The 22,571-nt window shown below is 39.2% G+C and overlaps 1 protein-coding gene and 1 pseudogene across 1 annotated transcript; both read left to right on the plus strand.

Annotated features, from left to right (window-relative positions):
* The first annotated feature begins 1,506 nt into the window (after positions 1–1,506).
* Positions 1,507–17,715, plus strand: LOC121543767 (annotated as a pseudogene).
* Positions 15,795–21,294, plus strand: LOC121542641 (zymogen granule membrane protein 16). Its single transcript, XM_045208518.1, is given in 6 exon segments — positions 15,795–15,813; positions 19,910–19,931; positions 20,078–20,130; positions 20,407–20,533; positions 20,958–21,208; positions 21,211–21,294. Coding segments are annotated over 4 exon segments (513 nt in total). The 5' UTR covers positions 15,795–15,813; positions 19,910–19,931; position 20,078; the 3' UTR covers position 21,294.
* Positions 21,295–22,571: the final 1,277 nt, after the last annotated feature.

The raw sequence follows: 22,571 nt of genomic DNA on the forward strand, positions 1-22,571 counted from the left end.
CAACACTGATAACTACTGTTGCCGTGATATAATTGATTAGAAAAAAAATCCCTTCCTTTTCCCGTTTGGCAGTGCGTCGCCCATATCGCCCTATTGAACAGGCCGCCCCTGGGTGTACCGCCATCCAACCTGCAGAAACTGTGTGTCACCATCGCGTCATCATGGACCAACATCCCTCACGAACATTTACAACTTGTAGAATCCATGCCCCAAAGAATTCAGGCTGTTGTGGAGGCAAATGGGGGTCCAACCTGGGAGGAGATGGGGGTACCTAATAACCTGTCCGATGAGTTTATAATTAGTTAATAATATGCATAATGGTATGCATTGATGCTGTTTTCTTGTTATGACAACATATCTGTCCTATATTGGAATGCAGAATTGTATCTGAACACATTAACTCTTTTCCAGAATAAAGCATTCAGCGACAGAATGATCTCGCTTGTGATTCTCTGCATGCAGTTGGCCACATTATGGGCTCAATTGTCCTGCTAGCAGAGCTGATTCATCAAACCTATCAACACACAACTGTCTATATTCTCCATAAAATAATGCACCATACATAGTCTTATTAGAAGAGGGCTATCCAACCCTATTCCTGGAGAGCTACCATCCTGTAGGTTTTTATTCTAACCCTAATCTAGCACACCTGATTCTAACAGTTCACTGGTTTATAAGATGGATCAGGTTAGTTACAACTGGGGCAAATATACAGTACAGGAGGGTAGCTCTCCAGAAACAGGGTTGGAGTGAAAACCTACAGGAGGGTCTCTCCAGGAACAGGGTTGGAGTTAAAACCTACAGGAGGGTATCTCTCCAGGAACAGGGTTGGAGAGAAAACCTTCAGGAGGGTAGCTCTCCAGGAACAGGATCGGAGAGCCCTGGTGTAAACCTACAAGAGGGTAGCTCTCCAGGAACAGGACTGGAGAGCCCTGGTGTAAACCTACAGGAGGGTAGCTCACCAGGAAAAGGGTTGGAAAACCCTGGTGTAAACAGGAGGATACCTCTAAAGGAACAGGGATGGAGAGCCCTGCATTAGAATATGTCAAAATAGTGACAATGCAGTTGTATGTCACAAAGCACAGGAATATATCACTGATAATGATGATAGTAAGAAATTATCTTCACAGCCCAAAGCCAGTACAACTCTTACTTGGCTGCTGCAGGCCGGGAGAGTGGAAATCCTTACTGGTCTGAGGGACAGAAGCGTTTCATGGCTGTCAGGGTGTGGGAGATCTAGAACAGCTACATCACTGTGTAATGATTATCAGTGTTCATCACAAACATGCCATACTGTAGATACATGTTACAATGGGTCTTACTAAGATGTTCAGAAATAAACTAATTCCCCCTCCTCCTCTTCCTCTTCCTCTTCACCCTCCTCCTTCCTTCTCCTTCCTCCTCCTCCCCCGCCTACTCCACCTGGTCCTCCTCAGTTTCCAGTTCATGTATGGTTAAGCCTGGAACCGTGTTTATGGCCGCAAATATGCCAACGGGGAGGAAGAGATGGAGCTGTTTGATGGAGAGGCCATCTTCCAGATGTCTGGAAAGTTCCATAGCAGCAACTACGTCCGCCAGGTGTTCTTTGCTACCAGTAGAGGGCGCTTCCTCCAGGCTGGAACCCCACACTGAAAATCCTTCAACTTCTACCCCACCCACAGTGACAGTGAGCTGCTGCTGCTCAGCGGATGCTTCGATGGCAACGGCATCACCTCCATGGAGGCCCACTGGGGAATGGTGCAGGATCCATACCAAACCATGCAGGGCCACGGAAACAACACTACTTCTTAACCTTTTGGTTCAATGATGTTGAATAAATGTTATGAAGGTTTTTATGAATTATGCTGCAATACTCATACATTATGTGATGGCTGGTTTCATAAACGTGTATTGAATACCTAATAATATGTAAGACCCATTCAAATAAAATATTACCAATGGCAAAGTCTAAGTATTCAAATACTTCTCTGTTGTCATGAGAGCATCAGGAACTACTGCATTTCTCCATCTTCCACGTCAATGGAAATGTCTGTTTTTAGAGGAAACTTCACTGGTACAGTAGATGGGTTGGGCTAAAACCTCAAATCAGCTTGTTTCCCTATGATTAAACAGCTGATTGCTGCTTTACCGAGGAGCAGTTTTACTTACTATAGTTGTGTGATATTTGGTTGTCTCACCTAGCTACCTTAAGATGAATGCACTAACTGTTAGTCGCTCTGGATAAGACTATGTTTGTGTTGTAACAGACTGCAGCAAACTTCAGACAATAATGGAGACAGAACATTTAGAATCTCATGTAGCCCTCTAGAATGAAACTGAAATACCTGTACTGAAACACATCTTCTACAATAAAATAGGTATTTGAGCCAATGAACTAACTACCCTATTAATGACCCGATCCACATGTAGTCACAACTAAAGATGGCAAGACTGACTGATTCTAAAATATAATAATAAAAATTCTAATAACATTTTTCCTGTGTACTTACATTGTCCAGCAGACAAATGAAAACTATTGCATACAATCACATGACTGTATCTTGCTCTCTGTGCCTAATGCCTGTACAGAGCTGGGTAAAACAGTGTCCAGTTGTCTGGCCCTTCCACTTGGAATTAGCTACAATAGGACTTTAAATTACAGGACCTCGTCTCTTTGAATGACTTTAAAACTAGGGTAAAAACTATGGTGAACAATGACGTGGGGGGGGGGGATGACCCCTACCTGTAGATGCACTACACCCCTCCAAAGCATCTTGTCTGCTCAATGTGTATATTGATTGTCACGCCCTGGCTCTGGGGACTCTTAAATGTTGAGCCAGGGTGTGGATTTTTCAATGTTTAGTTTTCTATGTTTTTTGTTCTAGATCGTTTAGATCTATGTTGGCCAGGGTGGTTCCTAATCAGAGGCAGCTGTAGCTCGTTGGCTCTGATTGGGGACCATACTTAGGCAGCCTGTTGGCACCAGTTAGTTTGTGGGATCTTGATCCGTAAAGGTTTGGTGTGTGTAACCTCAGGACTTCACGTATCGTTTCGTTTTGTTGTTTTGTTCGTGTGTTGTGTATCAATAAAGATGTACGCTTATCACGCTGCGCCTTGGTTCCACGAGTCTTCCTGTAACGATCTCGACATTTATGTTTTTATATTGTTGTGTTTTGTGTTTTTATGTTGTCAGTGTGTCTTTTTTATGAAACTTTATGTGCTGCTATTTTGGCCAGGTCTGTTTTGAACGTTTTTATTTTAATAAAAAAATATATTTTATCTAATTTGGTCAAATACAGGTAAAAATAATGATATAACGTCTTTTTATACAGTATTTGTTAATGTCTTTAAACTCATGAGCTGTATGTGGGAGAGATGATAAGGACACACCATGTGTTATTTATGTCACTGGTGGGTGCCAGAAGGTCTGCGTGTCAAGATAGCTTGGGGGCCACTTGTGCTAATCTTAGAAGGAGTACGTGATGGAATATCCTGGCTAGGGTGCCACACGATACCATGTAGGGGGATCCTATTGTAGGAGATGAGTGACACTCAATAATGGTTGGCAACTGTTGGATGGAAGTAGCTCGGAAAGCATTATATAAACTGAGAGGTTTTCTATGTAAGTCATTCGGATGACAATAGGCTATGCCCGTACCGCTTGTCATACGAATCTGTACTGTAAATATTAAATAACTATGAATCAACTCTCCATCTAAGTGTTCAACTATTCTCTTACATCCTGAAGTACTCGAAACCAGAGAAACTCGTCATAACAAATAATAATATTTAAACAATATATTTCAAATTCATCTGATTTTGGTATATTTATGTATTGTTCTTTTGTTTAGAGTGTAACCTTTTAAATTAAAAATTCAAATAGTTATATTGTAACAATTAAGAGGAAAGAACATCCTCTAAATACATGTATTTCCTTGACACCCCTTCTCAAAGTAGCGTTGACCAATTAGAAAACAAGCTAATGATATGTTCAGCATATAGAAATGCAGGAGTTCTAAGAGGAAGCAGTACACTAGAAGGACCTGACAGAGAGATGAGAAGCTCTCACATGTTTTCACACAGATCTCAAGCTGTGGGTAAGTACACAACTAACTAAATAGAAAATGTGCAATTGTAACGCGTGATACTGGTCTGGGAGCCCTGCATTAGAATATGTCAAAATAGTGACATTTGACCATTGTAGTTGTATGTCACAAAGCACAGGATAGTAAGAAATTATAACATGTTAATATCATCATCTCTTGGTAATTGGCCATATAATATCCCCCTAGAGTCGATTGATGCACCGGTGCATCCATCTAAGTAGCAAAATAAATAAATAAAACATCAAAATCCGTCAGTTTAAGATAGAGATATTATTTGCATTGGATGCGTCTCAATCCACCACTTCCGCTGATATAGCACTTCCGCATCTGCGGTGAAAAGTGGCAGAGTTGTGTTTGTCAGACCATGAGACATCCCAAACATCGGTCTTCTCGCAAAAGTATTATGACCACTCTATTGAAAGATGAGACTCATGAACACGATGGTGGTCTCCGTTTTTCTCTACGGCCCCCACAAGTGGCATGAGACTCGTCTGAAGTCGGTACCATCGATGTGCCAACTTCTGTTTGGTAGAGTCCGAACCGTTTGGTCTACAAACTAATGGGACCCGCTTGTGGAAAAGGGAGATTCTCACGAACACGGTGGTGTTCTCTGTTTTGCTCTATAACACCACAACTGTCACTGGACTCATCTGAAGGTAACCGGTTCCGGTTTTTAAAAAAGTACAGTATGAAGGAAGATTTGTGCCTACCCAGAAAAGGGGTTAAATATGTGTATATATTTATTTCCTACGATTTTTTTGTATCTCCTAGATTTAGGACAGACACTTCAAAACCTTGATTCTGATTATTTATTTTTTGACTGTCCTTTTTGCCATTTTTTAATGTGTTATTCAATGCATTTCTATGGGCTTTAGCAGCCAACATCAATATTATATCAAATAATGTACAAATATTTTGGGGGGATACCTAAAGGGGTCCTAAAATTCTAAATCAAATATCTAAAAGATCCATAGTATGACCATCTTAAAACAATTCCATAAGTCAGCTTAGCACCCCCCAACCATCGTCTTAGACTGTAAAGAAATAAACATTTTGGCCCTACTGCCTCTAAATTTATATTCAATGATCGGACATCTATTTTTCAGTAGCTTAGCACTGCAGGAGTGATTGTAGGAAACAATAGTAGGTACAACTTTTTAAATATGTTTTATAACATTTCACGTTCAAGTGCGGTTTGTACTTTGTAAAGTCACATTTCACAATTCAAATGTTTATTTTATTTTATTCCCCACAGGAAACAGGGGTTGACCTGACAGGTAAAATGCCTTAGTTGTTTTTGTGAAATACTATAAACACCAGGTAAAAATAATAAAGTTTTACCATTTGAAGTGAAATGGAGTGAGAGTTAAATGGAGTGAAATGAAAGGTCTTAAGTATTGATGCCTCCCTTATGCAGAATGTTCTAAATCCTGTTTGTCAAAGTGTTCTTGGCCAGCTGCTTGGCAATGCGTGAGTAATAAAAATACAATTCTGAATTATAATAATGAATTAATACATTTTGTTTATCTACTTCAACTTGTCTTTTTCAGTTAGGGCTCGATTCAATCTGTATAGTGGAAGTTCCGCTTTACAGCGCGATTGAAATGTAAAGGCAATGTTCTTGCATTGGCATTCAAGGGAAGAACTGCATAAGTCGGCTCAATAGGAAATTATCTTCAACCCCGCAGCACACACACTTACACACACCAACTGATTAATGTATTTTTTTATCTTGCTTTGTTTGATCTTTTCTATATTATGTGTATATCTGATAAACTACCCAGGAAAGGGCTGAAAATAGGCTATATTAATATATGTAGCCTTAGAAATAAGATTCATGAAATCAACAACTTGCTAACATCAGATAAGATTAATATATTAGCCATTTTTGAGACTCACTTAGATAATTCATTTGATGATACAGCAGTAGCAATACAAGTATATACCATCTACAGTGGCTTGCGAAAGTATTCATCCCCCTTGGCATTTTTCCTAACCTGGAATTAAAATGGATTTTTGGGGGGTTTGGATCATTTGATTTACACAACATGCCTACCACTTTGAAGATGCAAAATATTTTTTGGGGTGAAACGAACAAGAAATAAGACCAAAAACTGAAAACTTGAGCGTGCATAACTTTTCACCCCCCCCCCCCACCCCCCCACCCCCCAAAGTCAATACTTTGTAGATACACCTTTTGCAGTAATTACAGCTGCAAGTCTCTTGGGGTAGGTCTCTATAAACTTGGCACATCTAGCCACTGGGATTTTTTCCCATTCTTCAAGGCAAAACTGCTTCAGCTCCTTCAAGTTGGATGGGTTCCACTGGTGTACAGCAATCTTTAAGTCATACCATAGCTTTTCAATTGGATTGAGGTCTGGGCTTTGACTAGGCCATTCAAAGACATTTAAATGTTTCCCCTTAAACCACTCGAGTGTTGCTTTTGCAGTATGCTTATGGTCATTGTCCTGCTGGAAGGTGAACCTCCGTCCCAGTCTCAAATCTCTGGAAGACTGAAACAAGTTTCTCTCAAGAATTTCCCTATATTTAGCACCATCCATCATTCCTTCAATTCTGACCAGTTTCCCAGTCCCTGCCAATGAAAAACATCCCCACAGCATGATGCTGCCACTACCATGGTGTTCTCAGGGTGATGAGAGGTGTTGGGTTTGTGTCAGACATAGTGTTTTCCTTGATGGCCAAGAAGCTCAATTTTAGTCTCATCTGACCAGAGTACCTTCTTCCATATGTTTGGGGAGTCTCCCACATGCCTTTTGGCGAACACCAAACGTGTTTGCTTATTTATTTATTTAAGCAATGGCTTTTTTTCTGGCCACTCTTCCGTAAAGCCCAGCTCTGTGGAGTGTACGGCTTAAAGTGGTCCTATGGACACATACTGTGGAGCTTTGCAGCTCCTTCAGGGTTATCTTTGGTCTCTTGTTACCTCTCTGATTAATGCCCTCCTTGCCTGGTCCGTGAGTTTTGGTGGGCGGCCCTCTCTTGACAAGTTTGTTGTGGAGCCATATTCTTTTAATTTTTTAATAATGTATGTAATGGTGCTCCGTGGGATGTTCAAAGTTTCGGATATTTTTTTATAACCCAACCCTGATTTGTACTTCAACTTTGTCGCTGACCTGTTTGGAGAGCTCCTTGGTCTTCATGGTGCTGCTTGCTTGGTGGTGCCCCTTGCTTAGTGGTGTTGCAGACTCTGGGGCCTTTCAGAACAGGTGTATATATACTGAGATCATGTGACAGATCATGTGACACTTAGATTGCACACAGGTGGACTTTATTTAACTAATTATGTGTCTTCTGGAGGTAATTGGTTGCACCAGATCTTATTTAGGGTCTTCATAGCAAAGGTGGTGAATACATATGCACGCACCACTTTTCCGTTATTAATTTTTTCATTTCACTTCCCCAATTTGGACTATTTTGTGTATGTCCATTACATGAAATCCAAATAAAAATCTATTTAAATTACAGGTTGTAATGCAACAAAATGGAAAAAACGCCAAGGGGGATGAATACTTTTGCAAGGCACTGTACTGCAAATTGAGAAATGATGTGACTAAACTTAACAAAAAGAAGAAGAAACTGTATTATGAAGTCAAGATCAATGATATAAAGAATGATGTAAAAAAAACTTTGGAGTACTTTAAATGAAATTGTGGGCAGAAACACAAATTAAACTCCTTCTTTCATCGAATCAGATGGCTTATTCATCACAAAACCATTTGATGTTGCCAATTGATGACGTTATTGACAAATGATTACTTTATTGGCAAAGTGGGCAAATTTAGGCAGGAAATGCCAACAACAAACAGTGAGCCATCGTACTAATGTATAAAAAAAAACATATAATGAAAGAAAAGCATTGCAAGTTTGAATTTTGTCAAGTTAGTGTGGGAGAGGTGGGAAAAGTATTGTTATCGATAAATAATGACAAACCTCCTGGCATTGACAACTTAGATGGAATGCTACTGAGAATGGTAGCTGACTCTAGCTAATCCTATCTGTCATATCTTTAGAGAGCCTAGAGGAAAGTCTTTGTCCTCAGGCCTGGAGGGAAGCCACAGTCATTCCCCTACCCAAGAGTGGTAAAGCGGCCTTTACTGGCTCTAAAAGCAGACCTATCAGCTTGCTGCCAGCTCTTAGCAAACTTTTGGAAAACATTGTATTTGACCAAATACAATGCTACTTCTCTGTAAACAAATTATCAACAGACTTCCAGCAAGCTTATAGAGAAGGGCACTCAACATGTACTGCACTGACACAAATGACTGATGATTGGTTTAAAGAAATTGATGATAAGAATATTTTGGGTACTGTACTGTTAGATTTCAGTGCAACCTTTGATATTATTAACCATAACCTGTTGTTGAAGAAACGTATGTGTTATGGCTTTTCAACCTCTGCCATATCGTGGATTCAGAGATATCTATCTAATAGAACTCAGAGGGTTTTCTTTAAAGGAAGCTTCTCTTATGTCAAACATGTAAAGTGGTGTGTACCACAGGGCAGCTCTCTAGGCCCTCTACTCTTTTCTATTTTTACCAATGACCTGCCACTGGCATTAAACAAAGCATGTGTGTCCATGTATGCTGATGATTCAACCATATACGCATCAGCAACCACAGCTAATGAAGTCACTGAAACCCTTAACAAAGAGTTGCAGTCTGTTTTGGAATGGGTGGCCAGTAATAAACTGGTCTTGAACATTTCTAAAACTTATTGTATTTGGTACAAATCATTCCCTAAATTCTAGACCTCAGCTGAATCTGGTAATGAATTGTATTGTCACACCCTGATCTGTTTCACCTGTCTTTGTGATTATCTCCACCCCCCTCCAGGTGTCGCCCATCTTCCCCATTATCCCCAGTCTATTTATACCTGTGTTCTCTGTTTGTCTGTTGCAAGTTTGTTTTGTTTGTCAAGCCTACCAGCGTTTTCCCCCTTGCTCCTGTCTTTTCTAAAGTTCCTGTTTTCTAGTTTTCACGGTTTTGACCATTCTGCCTGCCCTGACCCTGAGCCTGCCTGCCGTTCTGTACCTTGTCCCACCACACTGGATTACTGACCTCTGCCTGCCCTTGACCTGTCGTTTTGCCTGCCCTCTGTTCTAGTAATAAAATGTTGTTACTTCGACACTGTCTGCATCTGGGTCTTCTCTAAAACGTGATAGGTGTGGCTGTTGAACAAGTTGAGGAAACTAAATTACTTGGTGTTACCTTAGATTGTAAACTGTCATGGTCAAAATATGTAGATTCATTGGTTGTAAAGATGGGGAGAGGTCTGTCCGTAATAAAGAGATGCTCTGCTTTTTTGACACCACACTCCACAAAGCAAGTCCTGCAGGCTGTAGTTTTATCTTATCTTGATTATTGTCTAGTCATATTGTCAAGTATTCCAAGGAAAGACCTAGTTAAGCTGCAGCTGGTCCAGAACAGAGCAGCACATCTTGCTCTTCATTGTAATAAGAGGGCTAATATTAATAATATGCATGCCAGTCTCTCTTGGCTAAGAGTTGAGGAAAGACTGACTTCTTGTTTTTATAAGAAACATTAATGTGTTGGAAATTCCAAATTGTTTGCATAGTCAACTTACACACAGCACCGACACACACACTTACCCTACCAGACAATCCACCAGGGGTCTTTTCACAGTCCCCAGGTCCAGAACAAATTCAAGGAAACATACAGTATTATACAGTGCATGGAAGTCCCTTCCATCTTATATAGCGCAAGTAAACAGCAAACCTGGTTTAAAAAAACAAATATAGCAACACCTCACGGCACAACGCCTCTCCCCCATGTGACCTACTTGTTGTGTATATGTACTGACATGTATGTGTAACTGATAGATGCACAAACACACTACGTGTTAATGTTTTTAAATGTATGTTAAGTATTTTGTCTGTAATGTCTTTTTTGTTATATATCGGATCCCAGTAAGACTAGCTGTCGCCATTGCCATCGGCTAATGGGTATCCGAATAAATCAAATCAAATCAAATCTTTCAATTTCAAACGCTCTAATACGCAGAACTTCTGCTATACGGATTTAATCTGATTGGCTGACAGCTGTGGTATATCAGACCATATACCACGGGTATGACAAAACATAGATTTTGACTGCTCTAATTACTTTGGTAGCCAGTTCATAATAGCAATAAGGCAACTTGGGGGTTTGTGATATATGTCCACTATACCACGGCTAAGGGCTGTGTCCAGGGAATTCGCGTTGCGTCGTGCATAAAAACAGCCCTTAGCAGTGGTATTTTGGCCATATACCACGGCTAAGGGCTGTTTTTATGCACGATGCAATGTGAATTCCCTGGACCATATACCACACCCCCTTGGGCCTTATTGCTTAATTATACTGTACATCATATATTTTTTTACATTTATTAGCTCAGCTGGAAAGTTGAAAGCTTCCAAAGTTTTGAATAAACAAAGCCATTTAAGGCGGTCAAAAGCCTTTTCACAATCAACAGCCTTTATTGATAAATCTATATCTTGTTTTTTAGCGTATTGTATTAAACTGAAACATCTACTTATATTTGTTTGTAAGTGCCTATTTTTCATAAACCCTGTTTGATTAATATGTATCAAGTCTTGTAAGACTTTTGCCATTACAGTGAGGGAAAAAAGTATTTGATCCCCTGCTGATTTTGTACGTTTGCCCACTGACAAAGAAATGATCAGTCTATAATTTTAATGGTAGGTTTATTTGAACAGTGAGAGACATAACAACAACAACAAAATCCAGAAAAACACATGACAAAAATGTTATAAATTGATTTGCATTTTAATGAGGGAAATAAGTATTTGACCCCCTCTCAATCAGAAAGATTTCTGGCTACCAGGTGTCTTATATACAGGTAACGAGCTGAGATTAGGAGCACACTCTTAAAGGGAGTGCTCCTAATCTCAGCTTGTTACCTGTATAAAAGACACCTGTCAACAGAAGCAATCAATCAATCAGATTCCAAACTCTCCACCATGGCCAAGACCAAAGAGCTCTCCAAGGATGTCAGGGACAAGATTGTAGACCTACACAAGGCTAGAATGGGCTACAAGACCATCACACGGCCAAGGCAACAAAGGAGTGGCTCAAGAAGAAGCACATTAAGGTCCTGGAGGGGCCTAGCCAGTCTCCAGACCTTAATCCCATAGAAAATCTGTGGAGGGAGCTGAAGGTTCGAGCTGTCAAATGTCAGCCTCGAAACCTTAATGACTTGGAGAAGATCTGCAAAGAGGAGTGGGACAAAATCCCTCCTGAGATGTGTGCAAACCTGGTGGCAAACTACAAGAAACGTCTGACCTCTGTGATTGTCAACAAGGGTTTTGCCACCAAGTACTAAGTCATGTTTTGCAGAGGGGTCAAATACTTATTTCCCTCATTAAAATGCAAATCAATTTATATAACATTTTTGACATGCGTTTTTCTGGATTTTTTTTTGTTATTCTGTCTCTCACTGTTCAAATAAACCTACCATTAAAATTATAGACTGATCATGTCTTTGTCAGTGGGCAAACGTACAAAATCAGCAGGCGATCAAATACTTATTTCCCTCACTGTATATTGCTTATGAGCTTTGTTAATATTTTACTGTCACAAAACTTATGGGTCTGTAATCACCAGGGAACTCTACAGATTTTCCTGTTTTTAATATAATTTAAATAACTGTGTGATACATGGAACTAGGAAGCACTGAATTGAGTGTCATGTGTGTTGTCATTTGTGTAAATAGGGGCATTACCTTGTCCCAAAGAGTTCAATAGAATTCTATAGGAAAGCCGTCCATTCCTGGTGCTTTTCTCCACATGAATGTTTTAACAGTATCTAATATTTATTTTGGGTGATCTCTGTTTTTAATGATTATTTTGTGTCTGCTGATAATTGCTTCAGGGTTGTTGAGTCTAAAAAGGCTGTAGGATCAGTCCAACTTTTAGAAGCTTTTAAAATGGCCAATAATCACTTTGTTGTTTCTAATTAACACACAGTGTATCTTTATCTTTTAAAATTACAACTGGTTTGGCGTGTATTCATTTTGTGAGGGCTACAAGATGTTTACCAGGTTTATTTGCCATTAAGTAGTATGCTTTATTTGAGTTTAACCTGTAGTTGTTGACTCTCTTCAAAAGTAAAAGATCATATTCCTGCTTTATTTTCTTCTTTAGCTTGTAAAGTTTTTTATGGGCTTTTAATAAGATAGTGATTATATTTATTTTTTCTTTCATTTTCATTTCTAACTCAGATGTAACTTTTGCAGAGTATTTAACTTTTGTCCTCTATGTCTGCATTTGTAATGGTAAAATCAATTTTTCATTCATGTGTTTAAAAAGTTTGGATCTTGAAGATGTTCATTCTCCATATTCTGTCGCTAAGTGTATTCTGTTGGTGTAATTAAGCACGATACCGGTGAATGTTCCGATATCACTATGTCATGGATTTTTGAATCCAGTCAATTGTTGAGTGGATTTTTGAAATAATTTTTTGTTGTTTTCAATTCTTGAATAGCTTTTCTTACTTGGAGAAAAAAAAGAGTATTTTTTTCAGGCTCTTTGGAGGCTCCATGAATTTGCCTTTTTGATTGCTGAGTCTGTCAATCTTATATAATGTATGATTTAGGTCGCCTGCTAAAATAACAGTTCCTGTCTGGATTTGATCTAATAGCTTTAATTCTATCTAAAAACACCAGATTTGCCCCTGGTGGGATATTCAATGGCATATGGAAATGTTTGAAGATGGTCATACCATGGATCATTTAGCTATTTGATTTTGAATTTTAGGACACCCTTATGGATAAAAAAATATATTGAAAAAAATATATAAAATATTGAATTTGGCCTTTACTCCTATAGCCCATAGAAACGCATTGTATGACACATTCATAAATGGCAAAAAATACAGTCAAAAAATGAATCATAAGGAATAAGGTTTTGAAGTGTCTGTCCTATATCTACGAGATATAAGAAAGCTCGGGAAATACATGTACATCTTTTTACACATATTTAAATAGTTTGTAGGCCAAACCGTTCGGACGCTACACACGATTTTGTGAGAAAAACGATTTTCAGGATTTTTTTTTTTACTAATCTACCAATAGGTGCTCTTCTTTGCGAGGCATTGGAAAACCTCCCTGGTCTTTGTGGTTGAATCTGTGCTTGCAATTCACTGCTCGACTGAGGGACCTTAGAGATAATTGTATGTGTGGGGTACAGAGATGAGGTAGTCATTCAAAAATAATGTTAAACACTATTATTGCACACAGAGTCAGTCCATGCAACGTACTATATTACTTGTTAAGCAAACTTATTTAGGCTTGCCATAACTTATTGACTCAAGACATTTCAGCTTTTCATTTTTAATTCATTTGTAAACATTTCTAAAAACATCATTCCACTTTGATATTATGGGGTATTGTGTGTAGGCCAGTGACAAAAATCTCAATGTAATCCATTTTAAATTTAGGCTGTAACACACCAAAATGGGGGAAAAGTCAAGGGGTGTGAATACTTTCTGAAGGCATTGTATTTCCTTGTAATATTTCCTTGACACTTCCTCCCAAAGTAGCCTTGACCAATTAGAAAACAACAGGGGCGGACTGGGACAAGAATTTGGCCCTGGCATTTTATCTACAATAGGCCACATCACTGTGAGTGCCGCCAACTACATACACACACACCCCATCCCCACACATACACCCTGACCCTACACACCGTACTTACACACAGGCACTGGTGCTGACATGTAACACTGGCAGTACAATATAGTGTTTCTTAACCATTTCTGTGCCAGTGACTTACAAGACATGGTCCTCCTCCTCTTTCTTAACCATCTGATGATTAAAACAAATACAATATGAAAAACCCCACTGGAGATACAACTCACCACTATAACTGGGCCTCTGCTCTAGCCATTTGGTTAGCCTCCCTGTTGTGCTGTCTGTCTGTCTGTCTCAGCATCTTCTCTGCTGTCACTCAGTGCTTCTTCTTGTTCTCTGTCTGTCTGTCTGTCTGTCTGCTTAAGCCTTATACATTATAAAAGCCAAGCTAACGACTTCGGCTATATTGTAAATCACGTGTTCCCCTGAATGAACATCTACCCTAAGTGTTACTATTGCAGAGCTCCAGACTAACATTCTCCTCTGGTGTCACTTGTGGTACAACATTTTACAGTTGGGGACACAAGCCCCGTGTAATCATCTTATGAAGTCATTCTTAGTGCTTTATTAAGAAGTATAAATAATACACTACTGAGGTTTCAAGAAATAAGTTGTTCATCTAACATGTCCAAGCAGGAATGCATGATTCCAGATATTTTGATGTGCAACCTAATCATGAATTTTGGGTTGAAAATAGACTATAGTTCTTATATTTTACTGTCAAAATAGGACTCCAGAATGTCCAGATTTTGTTGTTTTGTTCAATAGAGATGAATTACATACATCTTTATGTGAACTAACTACTGTACACTAAACAAAAAATATAAACACAACATGTAAAGTGTTGGTCCCATGTTTTATGAGCTGAAAAGATCCCAGAAATGTTCCATATGCACAAAAAGTGTATTTCTCTAAAATGTGCACAAATTTGTTTACATCCCTGTTAGTGAGCATTTCTCCTTTGCCAAGATAATCAATCCATGCAACAGGTATGGCATATCAAGAAGCTGATTAAACAGCATGATCATTATACAGGTGCACCTTGCGCTGGGGACAATAAAAGGCCACTCTAAAATGTGCAGTTTTGTCACACAACACAATGTCACTGATGTCTGAAGTTTTGAGGGAGCGTGCAATTGGCATGCTAAATGCAGGAATGTCCACCAGAGCTGTTGCCAGATAATTTAATGTTCATTTCTCTAGATAATTTGGCAGTACGTCCAACCGGTCTCACAACCACAGACCACTTTGCTGATTTAAACGTTGTGAACAGAGTGCACATGGTGGCGGTGGGGTTATGGTATGGGCAGGCATAAGCTATGGACAACGAACACAATTGCATTTTATCAATGGCAATTTGAATGTGCAGAGAGACCGTGATGAGATCCTGAGGCCCATTGTCATGCCGTTCATCCGCCGCCTTCACCTCATGTTTCAGCATGATAATGCACTGCCCCATGTCGCAAGGATCTGTACACAATTCCTGGAAGCTGGAAATGCCCCAGTTCTTCCATGGCCTGCATACTCACCAGACATGTCACCCACTGATTATGTTTGGGATGCTCCGGATCAACGTGTACCACAGCGTGTTCCAGTTCCCGCCAAAATTCAGCAACTCCGCACAGCCATTGCAAAGGAGTGGGACAACATTCCACAGCCCACAATCAACAGCCTGATAAACTCTGTCACATCAGATACTGACTGGTTTTCTGATCCACACCCCTACTCTCTTTTAAAGGTATCCGTGACCAACAGATGCATATCTGTATTCCCAGTCATGTGAAATCCATAGATTAGGGCCTAATTTATTTATTTCAATTGACTGATTTCTTTATATGAGCTGTAACTCAGTAAAATCTTTGTAATTGTTGCATGATGCATTTTATAGTGAGTTACTAAAGGTGTTCTTTGGCATGCTCCTTCCGTTTATAGCTGATGGAATGTTCAGCATGTATAAATGCAGTTCTAAGAGGAAGCAGTAGACTAGAAGGACCTGGCAGAGACAGAGAGATAAGAAGCTCTCACAGGTTTTCACACAGATCTCAAGATATCACTGTGGGTGTGTACACAACTAACTAAATAGAAAACTTTCACTTTAACTCATGATACTGGTGTGGGAAATATTATGACGTTAATACTCATCATGTCTTGGTACATGGGCACAAACACTTTGGCCCTATTGCCTAAAAATGTAAATTTAATTGATCTGACATCATTTTTATTTGACAGTAGCTTAGCACTGCAAGATAGATTGTAGTAAACAAGAGTAGGTTCAACTTTTTAAAGATGTTTTATAACATTTCACGTTCAAGAATGGTTTGTTTGTTAAGTCACATTTCACAATTCAAAAAAGTGTATTTTCTTGACAGGTAAAATGCCTAACTTGTATGAAAAACATTATTAACAAACTTATTTCAAGTTTAACCATTTGAAGTGAAATGGAGTGAAAGTGAAACTGAGTGAAATGAAAGGTCATATGTAATGATTCCTATCTTTGGCAGAATATTCTCAATCCTGTTTGTCACCACAGGAGGTTGGTGGCACCTTAATTGGGGAGGATGGGCTCGTGGTAATGTCTGGAGCCAAATTAGTGGAATGGTATCAAATACAACAAACACATGATTTCCATGTGTTAGATGCCATTCCAGTTGCTCCATTCCAGCCATTATTGTGAGCTGTCCTCCCCTCATCAGCCTCCACTGTTTGTCAGTGTTCTTGGCCACTGCTTGGCAATGCGTGAGTAAAAAAATAAATAATTAGAATAATAATTCAATCATTAAATAATAGCTTTTGTGCTTTCACCAACTTGTCTTTTTCAGTTAGACTTAGGAGTTCTTCTTTGAGACAACCTCTGATGCATTGCAGAATGTACTTTAGTAAATTAATCTGCACTTTATTCATCATGTAAAGATCTTTGAGAAATGTGTTGGTAAAATTAAAATGATGTAAATATAAATATGTAATATTAATATAGTAAATATAGAAAACATATTGCCCATGTTATTTTAGCCATCAAAGACCCGTACTCGTATTCCTCTGCGGTGGGTCTGGGCACTGGCACCCCATTTGCCTCCTCCGGTGAGGGACGCATCACAGCGGTCAGAGTGTGGGAAAACAACAACTACTACTACTACTACTACTACTACTACTACTACAACAACAACGCCTACATCAACGGGTGAGCAGACCCTGACCCATGAACAGACACCACTGACTCAGTCCAACTACACTACCCAACAGACACCACCGACTCAATCCAACTACACTACCCAACAGACACCACTGACTCAATCCAACTACACTACCCAACAGACACCACTGACTCAGTCCAACTACACTACCCAACAGACACCACCGACTCAGTCCAACTACACTACCCAACAGACACCACTGACTCAATCCAACTACACTACCCATCAGACACCACTTACTCAGTCCAACTACACTACCCAACAGACACCACTGACTCAGTCCAACTACACTACCCAACAGACACCACTGACTCAGTCCAACTACACTACCCAACACCCACCGCTGACTCAGTCCAACTACACTACCCAACAGACACACTCTTTCTTTATTTTTTTCTTTCTATATTTATAGTGAAAAGTCTGCTCTGTTTCTTAGGTTCCAGCTGAGATACAGCAACACCTGGTCTCCTGTGTTTGGTGGCGAAGTGGGTGAAAAGCAGGAGATGGAGCTGTTTAAGGATGAGGCCATCGTCGAGGTGTCTGGGAAGTACAACCCTGGAGACTACATCTGCTACCTGGTGTTCACCAACAATAGGGGGCGCTCTCTGTCGGCCGGCCAGCCGTACCACGTCTCCTTCAACTTCTACACAGCACACATGGGCAGTGAGCTGAGGCTGCTCAACGGCCAATTCAACGGTGCCAGCATCACCTCCATCTGAACCCACTGGGGATTGGTATACATGGAAGAGGCTGTAAACAGTAGCTCTTAATTGGGGGAAAAAAGTATGTCTTGCTCTTTGGGATGAGATTCTCCATTGAGCATGCTTTTAGTCAAAGAATAAAATTAATCTGGGTCTGGGAAACTGACCCTTTATGTTTTGGATGTTTGACATAGACGCTGACAGGACTGTTTTGGTATATGAGATATATTAACTGAACCGTTTGAAGGTTAATGAATTTGAATGTTTAGAATATTACAGAGTATTTTCTAAATATGCACACTGTCCTTTGTGAGTTTACGCCGATGAAGGAGGAGGGTCACATACGGGTCACATGCATTATTGGAGGTTGTATTTACCATATCAAATGAAAAGATGAGTATGTATGAGTGCATCAGAATACATTTAATATACAATAGTTCAGCTTGTTATCTTAGCTTTATACAGCAATTAAATGTTTTGTAAGGGAAGCTACAAACTGGGCACAGACGTCAATTCAACGTCTATTCCACATTGGTTCAACATAATTTCATTGAAATGACGTGGAAACAATGTTGATTGAACCAGTGTGTGCCCAATTGGTGGTTATTGAGATAAATTCACATTCTTCCCCAACTAAAAGAAAATAGATAACTCAATGTATATATACAAAAGTTGTTAATATAGCATTTTTGATTTATATTGACCTTTTAACTTATCTTTTTATATATTTTTTGTTGATCAATTAGGTCCTACGTTATATATTTGTATTAATATGTTAATTGCACTATCAAATATTATGGATAGGTAGTAACAAGTGCCTCAGGGTATTTCACTTTGTTATGTGTATACAAACTTTTATTTTATTTTCTCACTTTGTAGCTCCTTACTGATATGTATCTGATTAATCAGCAGAAAATGAAATCAGATGGTTTTCCTGTAGAAACATGTACAGGTTGCCAGTGATTTAATGAAGATGAGTACTGAGTATACGAAGAGGCAGGGACGAGTCGCAGGAATTAACAACGTCAAGGTTTACTTAAACAATGACAAAGCGAAATAACCACGATAACGGCCCGAACACAAAGCTAAACAATCACCCACAACATATTACAGAACATTCCAGGGCTTAATAGGGGTGGTGATGAGATGATGAGGTGCAGGTGCGCTGGAGGTGAATAGGGTGCGTTGGGTTTCCATTCCGGTGCTGCCGAGGTGGTGCGCTCAGACCGGAGGCTCAGTAGACCGGCGAATCAGAGCGCCGGAGGAGAGCAACGGGAGGAGACGTGACAAGATGTGTGTATTGTAACAGACTGCAGAAAACGTCAGACGATAATGGAGATGAAAAATTGAGAATCTCATCTGCCCCGCTTAGAATAAAATTTAAATACATGTACTTAAACAAATCTTCTACAATATAATTGGTATTTGAACAAACCAATGAACTAACTACCCTATTAATGACCAGATCCACATGTCTATTTCAGCCTGTTAATGTTTGAAGGGAAGAAGTTCCTCTTGGGGTAATAAAACAACTGAAGATGGGAAGACTGATTTTGAGCGATTTTCGTACACATTCATATGATTTTGGTATATTCTTTTGATTGTTCGGTTGTTAGATTGTATCTTTTTTTAATCCCTATTTCAGATCATTTATTTGTTACAATTCAAAAGAAAGCACATCCTCTGAATACAATTATTTCCTTATAATATTTCCTTGACACTCCCTCCCAAAGTAGCCTCGATCAATTAGCAAACAATGTCTGACTTCTCTATAGTGGGTGACTGACTATAGGTGTTCTTTGGCATGCTCCTTCCATCTAGATCTGATGGAATGTTCAGCATGTATAAATGCAGTTCTAAGAGGAAGCAGTAGACTAGAAGGACCTGGCAGAGACAGAGAGATACAAACCTTTCACAGGTTTTCAAACAAATTTCAAGATATCACTGTGGGTATGTACAGTGACTAGCTAAATATAAAATGTGCACTTGTATTTAATGCATGATACTGGTGAGGGAAATGTTATGAAGTTAACACTCATCATCTCTTGGTACATGGGCACAAACACTTTGGCCCTATTGCCTCTAAATGTAAATTTAATTTATCTGACATTTTTTTATTTGACAGTAGCTTAGCACTACAAGAGAGATTGTAGTAAATACGAGTTCAACTTTTGAAAGCTGTTTTGTAACATTTCACATTCAAGAATGGTTTGTTGTTAAGTCACATTTCACAATTCAAAAGGTTATTTTTTTCCCCTTCTAGGAAACATTGGTTGACCTGACAGGTAAAATGCCTTAGTTCTTTTTGTGAACTACTATGAAAAACATTATTAACAAAATTATTTCAAGTTTTACCATTTCAAGTGAAATGGAGTGAGAGTGAAATTTACTGAAATGAAAGGTCTTAAGTATTGATGCCTCCCTTTTGCAGAATGTTCTCAAGCCTGTTAGTTACAGTCTTCTTGGCCAGCTGCTTGGCAATGCGTGAGTAATACAAATACAATTCTGAATTATATTTATTCAATAATAGCTTTCGTGCTTTCACCATCTTGTCTTTTTCAGTTAGACTTAGGAGTTCTACTTTGAGACAAAAGCTGATGTATTAAAGCATTGCAGAATGTACTTTAGTTAATTAATCTGCACTTTATTCATAATGTAAAGATCTTTCAGAAATGTGTTGGTAAAATTAAAATTATGTATATATAAATATGTATTATTAATATAGTAAATATAGAAAACATATTGCCCATGTTATTTTAGCCATCAAAGACCCGTACTCGTATTCCTCTGCGGTGGGTCAGGGAGGTGGCACCCCATTTGCTTCCTCCGGTGAGGGACGCATCACAGCGGTCAGAGTGTGGGAGAACAACAACGCCTACATCAACGGGTGAGCAGACCCTGACCCATGAACAGACACCACTGACTCAGTCCAACTACACTACCCAACAGACACCACCGAATCAGTCCAACTACACTACCCAACAGACACACTCTTTATTTTTTTTTCTTTCTTTCTTTCTTTCTTTCTTTCTTTCTTTCTTTCTTTCTTTCTTTCTTTCTTTCTTTCTTTCTTTCTTTCTTTCTTTCTTTCTTTCTTTCTTTCTTTCTTTCTTTCTTTCTTTCTTTCTTTCTGTATTTATTTATTGTGTTTATTACATATTCAGTACATGACAAAACAATAGTGTTATCGTATCTAACCCAGAGTACAATGGAAAATGTCAGTCCTTGATATTCTCTGACGCTACCTGCTCTCTCGGTCTGAATGTGCCTTATCAAAACACAACCAACGTGAAAAGCTTCCTCTGTTTTAGGTTCCAGCTGAGATACAGCAACATCTGGTCTCCTGTATTCGGTCGCGAAGTGGGTACAAAGCAGGAGATGGAGCTTTTTAAGGATGAGGCCATCGTCGAGGTGTCTGGGAAGTACAACCCAGGAGACTACATCTACACCTTGGTGTTCACAACCAACATGGGGCGCACTCTGGCGGCCGGCCAGCCTAACCAAGTCTCCTTCAACTTCTACCCAGCCAACATGGGCAATGAGCTGAGGATGCTCAGCGGTCGCCTAACGGTGCCGGGATCACTTCCATCGGAGCCCACTGGGGATTGGTGTACATGGAAGAGGCTGGAAACAGTACCTCCTCTTAATTGAAAAAATGTTTAAGTATGTCTTTCTCTTTGGGATGTTTTCCCGGATACAGATTAAGCCTAGTGCTGGATTAGTTACTTTCAATGGAGATTCTCCATTCAGCATGCTTTTTAGTCCAGGAGTAAACTTAATCTGGGTCCAGGAAACTGACCCTATATGTTTTGGACGGATGTTTGACATAGACGCTGACAGGACTGTTTTAATATCACGATCATATGGGTGCTTCATGAGAATATAAACTGAATGAATTTGAATGTTTAGAATATTTGGGGAGTATTTCTGTACAGCTTCAAGTGAGGAGTTCCCGTTGAGTGAGTGGGTCACGGACCACATGCGTTGTTACTCATCATTTGAGGTTGTATTTATCACAATAAATGAAAGAATCATATGGGATTTAAAGGATTAATTATATCTTTGATTAATTGAACAATAAAATATTATCCGGAGATAATTGCATTTCAGGGTACTTCACCTTCACTATTTTATACACACTGTATTTTTTGAGTGTGTTCCTTTTCTGCTACATCTGCTTACGGACATTTTAATAAAAAGCATATATTTAATCATTATATTTCATTGTATTCCTTTGATAAGAAAATACATACAGTAGTTACCAGAAGCTACAATAAACTAATCTGTCATCTTAACAAACTCTACCTCAATGGTGCAATAAGCAACTAAATGTAGAACTGCAAGACCGTTACAACACCTATACAGTAGTGATAAAGGGGGGGGAATCGATAGTTACATATCGGGATATTATTTTCAACGATATCGTATCCCATCGTATTGACAATATCGCACTAATATTTTTGCACTAGTTGGCTGTCCCTGCTCCAAAACTCTATTTTTCCTTCATAGACTGTTCTCCATTTTCATTTTAAATAGGAAGCACATTTGTATTTCCATTACTTTTCTCATGCTCTCTCGTCTCTCTGCCTCAGACATATAGTGTGGCAACATGTTTGGAACATCGAATCACAATAAAATCACAGTATAGAATCGCAATACATGTAGAATCGTGAGAATCGTAATATATATCATGTCAGCACCCTAAGTATTGTGTTAATATCGTATCATGAGGTCCCTGGCAATTCCAAGCGCTATTATCCAACACACCCATAATGTCTGGAATGTATATCTGCCATACCCATTCATAACATCAAACATGTTGTCTATGAAGTATGCTCTCCTTCTAGCCTGGCATTGCATGACAAGCTGCATAGTGTTTCAGTTAAAGCTACAGTCTGGGATTTGGGAAGCTGTTCAATGTTCAG

The sequence above is a fragment of the Coregonus clupeaformis genome, chromosome 28 (genome assembly GCF_020615455.1).
Source record: "Coregonus clupeaformis isolate EN_2021a chromosome 28, ASM2061545v1, whole genome shotgun sequence".
Classification (NCBI taxonomy): domain Eukaryota; kingdom Metazoa; phylum Chordata; class Actinopteri; order Salmoniformes; family Salmonidae; genus Coregonus; species Coregonus clupeaformis.